General features: G+C 41.1%; 1 protein-coding gene across 1 annotated transcript; it reads right to left on the bottom strand.

Moving 5' to 3' along the window:
- Positions 1–1246: 1246 nt before the first annotated feature.
- On the bottom strand, positions 1247–2971 carry C922_00618 (hypothetical protein; the record flags this gene model as incomplete). Its single annotated transcript, XM_008816231.1, has 1 exon — positions 1247–2971. The coding sequence occupies one exon, from the start codon at positions 2969–2971 to the stop codon at positions 1247–1249; it is 1725 nt and encodes a 574-aa protein (XP_008814453.1).
- Positions 2972–4827: the final 1856 nt, after the last annotated feature.

Genomic DNA, 4827 nt, shown 5'->3' with positions numbered 1-4827 from the left:
TGTTCTCTGTGCGTCCTGTTCTCTGTGCGTCCTGTTCTCTGTGCGTCCTGTTCTCTGTGCGTCCTGTTCTCTGTGCGTCCTGTTCTCTGTGCGTCGTGTGCTCTCTGCGTCGTGTGCTCTCTGCGCTCTCCGTATTATTCCTTGTTTGCTCTCCTTTCGTATACTTATGTGCCCCCACTTTTTCGTGTAAAAAAAAGGTGCAATTAATTTTACAATTTGTACATGGCATTTTTACCCTTTTAAGGGGAACACGAAAAAGTCCGCTTTGCGGCCCCTGCGTTTCCATACACGAAACATGTGTGTACAACTCCGTATGCCTCATTCTGTTCGCGCGATGAAAATTTCGTCACAGTGGGTACTCCACAGGAAAAGGGAAATGGTGGTGGAGAACTCTACCCAAACATCTACCTGGCGTTGGTGACCCCGCTTATTTATTCTGCTTCGCCTCTCGAAATGGACTAAATAGGAATTCACACCTTGCTTTTTTCTTAAAACAACGGTATTAAAAATGGGAGCGTAGTGACGAAAATGTTTATTAACATGTTAAATTGAAATTAACTGACGTTAAAAGGGAGCGACATGGGAAAAAAAAAAAAAAATATACAATGAGAAAGATTATCATAACATGTAAAAAGATTAAGGGGAACAATTATACATACGTATAAATAGGAGGAAGAGTTAATTTTTTAATATGCGTGAAGGGGGAGGCACAATAGTAGCAGTGCTTTTTTCTTTTTTTGTTTTTCTTTCTTTTCGTTTCTCTTATACACATATAGACATACTTGCATTTGTGCAAAAATGGGACAAATAAAAAGTACAGAGCAGTCGTAGCCTTGTTTTTATAGATTCATCAATTGATTATGCATTGGGAAAAAATTAAAAAGAGCTGCAACCGCACGCGTACAAGCGTCCATCCGCACATTTGCACTTGGCCGCTTGTACACACAACTGTGCCCCTTCTGAAGCGACAGATAACAGTTAAAAAAATATTAAAGATCATTGTCAGAGCGCCATTTTTGAGGGATGCTTCGATTAGACAGACGTAAAGGCATTCACGCGGTGCTCCCAGGCGATGCCCCCACGCAGTGGCAATTAACGCGCTGGCATTCGCGCAGTGGGAGATTTAACAAATACATTTTTAAATTACGGCGAGTAGGGAGAACCCTGTGTGAAAGGCTTATACACATTGGCATATAACATTCCCATATACACATAACGCAGGAGCTGTGCAGCTGCACATGAGGAACTACCTCTGCGTTTCTGTTTTCAAATTTGAGCACTTAAGGTGGGCATAGGTTTCGCAGTTGGAAATGTTCGAGGGGTAATCGGTCTGGACAGTCGTATGCAGAATTTTATATTTATTCTGGCACAACAAAGTAGCGTTATTTAAAACTGTGTGTGAAAAATTTTTGTGGGCAACTATATGGCACGCGAGGGCTGGCTTCCCAATTGATAAGGACCAGACGTGTAGGTCGTGGACATCTATAACCCCGGGTATCTCCAGCAGATCGTTTTTGATATCGATTAAGTTTATGCTCACGGGGGTTCCCTCCATCAGTACGTTTAGAATTTCTTTAATTACGGATATGGTTGTTGAAAAAACGATGAAACAAAAAATGATGGAACAAATGGGGTCGGTGATGGAGTACTTGGGGTTGTACCAGATGATCAGCGAGGCTATCATTACTCCTATGTTTTGCACTAAGTCGCTGATGGCGTGTAGGTACGCCGTCTTCAGGCTTATGCTGTTTAGTTCGTCTTGGCCGTGCGAATGGTCATGCGAGTGGTCGTGTGAGTGGCTGTGTGAGTGGCCATGCTGGTGTCGCCCACCCTGGGGGGAGTTCCCCTCCAAGGAATGGCTAGCGTACGATTCGCACAAAGCATTCTCTTCTCTCTCGTCATTGGAGAGCACGTAGGAACTCTTCGAGGCAATGTTCTTGTCCTTGTGCATGTCACTATGCGATTTTTTTTTTTTTTTTTTACTCATATCATTTGTTCCATTGCTTTTATTGACATATTCATTAATCCCTACTTTAAAAATATCATCGTCCTTCTGCACATCTTCATCATTCCCAATGTTATTATTGTGAAGGAAATTATTCGTTGTGGGAGCTAGCAGTCCATGGTGTGCATTTTGAGAATCCTTTTTCCCTGCAGTTGTTCCTTCACAACCACCAGTTCCTCCTGCAGCCCTTGAATCTCCTTGATGGCGATTATCTATATTAACTTGATTCACATTTTCATAGTAATCAAATGCAACGTAGCTACATGAACTGTTGTTAATTTTCCCCATGGAGATATTACTCTTGTTAGATGCCGCAGCATGAGCAGCAGCATCATCGTCATCTGCTATAACGATATCACTATTTATATTTTTGTATTTTCCATTTTTTGCAGAGGAAGTAGAATCATTCCCCCATGCCTTTATCTGGTGACCATGATCATTCATGTCATCACTATGACTGCATCTTCGTTGTCCAATAAATTCAAATCCATGTGAGTGCACCTTAAGTACGAACGCAATGAATATATTCGCCAGAGTGCTTACAAAAGCTGTCACAAACATGATGTATCCATCCACCGTCTGAACTTCAAATAATCGAAACACAGCACTGTACAAAATGTAGGCGGATAGGGCCCATATAAAAAAAATGGAAAATAAGGCTCCTATTATTTCCGCCCGGTGGTACCCAAAAGACATATCTACATTTCCCTCAAATGTGGATACATATATAGAAAATAAATTTAAGGCAAAGGATAGTAAGTCGCAAAACAGATGGGAGGCATCAGTCATTAAGGACAAGGAATTCGCCACAATAGCTGCCACTATTTCTATTATCATAAATATTATACATATTATACTTGCTATGATTAATTTCTTCGTGGCCTTCTTTTGAGAGCTATCATACAAGTTAGACATCCTGTCGATAAAATTCATGTTTAGTCCATTTTCCAGCAAAGAGCTATCCATTCTGTAAGCTTCTTCTTTTTGTTGGGGGGGTTATGGAGGGGCACTTCTCTTCAGGCTGCGTGGGGTAGACAAATGAGGGGAACAATGAAGGGAAGAATGAAGGGAATAATCAACCAAACAATCAACGAAACAATCAACGGAACAATCAACGGAACAGTCGAACACAAAGTGAAGGGGGAAAACAGCGCGAGTTCTTCCCAAGCCGGGGGTTCCCTCCAATGTTGTGGTGGAAAAGTGGGGAACGGGGGGGCCGCAGACCCCTTCTCTACAGCTCCCACTTAATCGGGTGCAGCAGTTGCAGGGTAGCAACTCGCACATGAGAGTACGTGAAAAGAAAAACCATGGGTGGGTACTCCCTTGGGATGTGTCCTATACGTACATAGATACATAACTACATACGTTTCTATGTTTCTCTGTGTACATGCTCACATGATCAGATGCTCACATGCCAACTTGCGTTGATGTGTCACGCCTACCTTCGCTGTACGACGCTTCGAACTACACATGCGCCACGCTCGTTGCAAAGATGCAAAAGGGGGGGCTTCTTCTAAATATACTAAAAAACGCTGCTTTCAAAAGGTACTAGCGGGAATGAGCACTTCTTTATTCCAAATGGGGGGGAATACCTTTACATGTTGTGTATAGGCCAAGCGGGGGGAGCGGAGAAAAAACGAAAAAGCAATGGGGGGAGGGAACAGAAGAACATGAATGTGTTGGCTAAGGACTAGCGTGTTAGCGCGAGCAAGTGTGCCTAATGTGGGTGAGATGCGTACGCATACGTGTACGAATAGCTACGGAAATGGAAAAAGCTGGTAATCATATGTACATCTGCACATAGGGACAAACATTCGTACAAGTAATATGTCTGCTTATATGAGCAAGGTTAAAAATAACCCAAGTGTTTTCTCCCTTTTTTTTTTTTTCTTTTTTTCTGGGCCCTTTTTATTGAACACGTGTATTAAAGTGGGTAGAAAATATCCCAAGCTGAGGATATGTGCCTGCGATATTTATTTAGCAAAAAAAGAGAATCCAGGGACAATGCACCAAATAGAAAAAAAAAAAAAAAAACAAAAAAGGATTAGTACACCTTTGTGCTATCTTTAAAAGATTTGCTTAAAAAGTACGAAAGAGCTACATAAATCTGTTATTAGGTGTATAAAATGAATATACCTAAATGGGGATGGGGGCAGCAGCCTGTTTTTTAACACATGGTTTTTTTTGAATGTCCGAGAGACACCACAACCTCGCAGCATTTTTGCTTCGCGTTTGTTACATTTATTTTATCTTTTTCTGTTCTCTTTGTGCATTATTCCCTTTTCTTTCCTTTGCCCCTCATTTGTCCTTTTTTTGTTTTTCTCAATAACTCCAGGCAATTATATCACAACTGAGAATGTAAATTACGAAGGGGCGCGCGCGTATAAACGGCCCACACCACGCATAACCCGTATTTGCCTTTTTATGTTTTCATATTTTTTTTAGCAATTGTTTACTGTCGGGTAGCAGTTTAGTCGGGGTACACTTGTACGGACATGTGTTTGCAAAAACAGTTGGGTTGTGGAAGAATTAAGCCGCTCTTAAAATGTATACACGTATGGGTACTTATCCCTATGGATAGAGAAGCTACTTAGGAGGGGAGGATCTAAATTTTCCACTTTTTTTTCTAACGATATATTCTCAGATATGCTAAACAAAGCGCACCATTTAGGAGTGAAGTTTATCCTCCTGGAGTGTTTCTTTGCCATTTAAACACATCCTACAATTGAAAAGAAAATGAAGAAAAAAAAAAAATGCCAGGAGGAAAACCATACATTTTCCTTCCACATTAAAAATTGATAAATAATTTTTTATAACCCTTT

Source organism: Plasmodium inui (genome assembly GCF_000524495.1).
Source record: "Plasmodium inui San Antonio 1 unplaced genomic scaffold supercont1.2, whole genome shotgun sequence".
Classification (NCBI taxonomy): domain Eukaryota; phylum Apicomplexa; class Aconoidasida; order Haemosporida; family Plasmodiidae; genus Plasmodium; species Plasmodium inui.
Note: the sequence above shows the minus strand (reverse complement) of the source record. Positions and strands in the feature narration are given on the sequence as shown.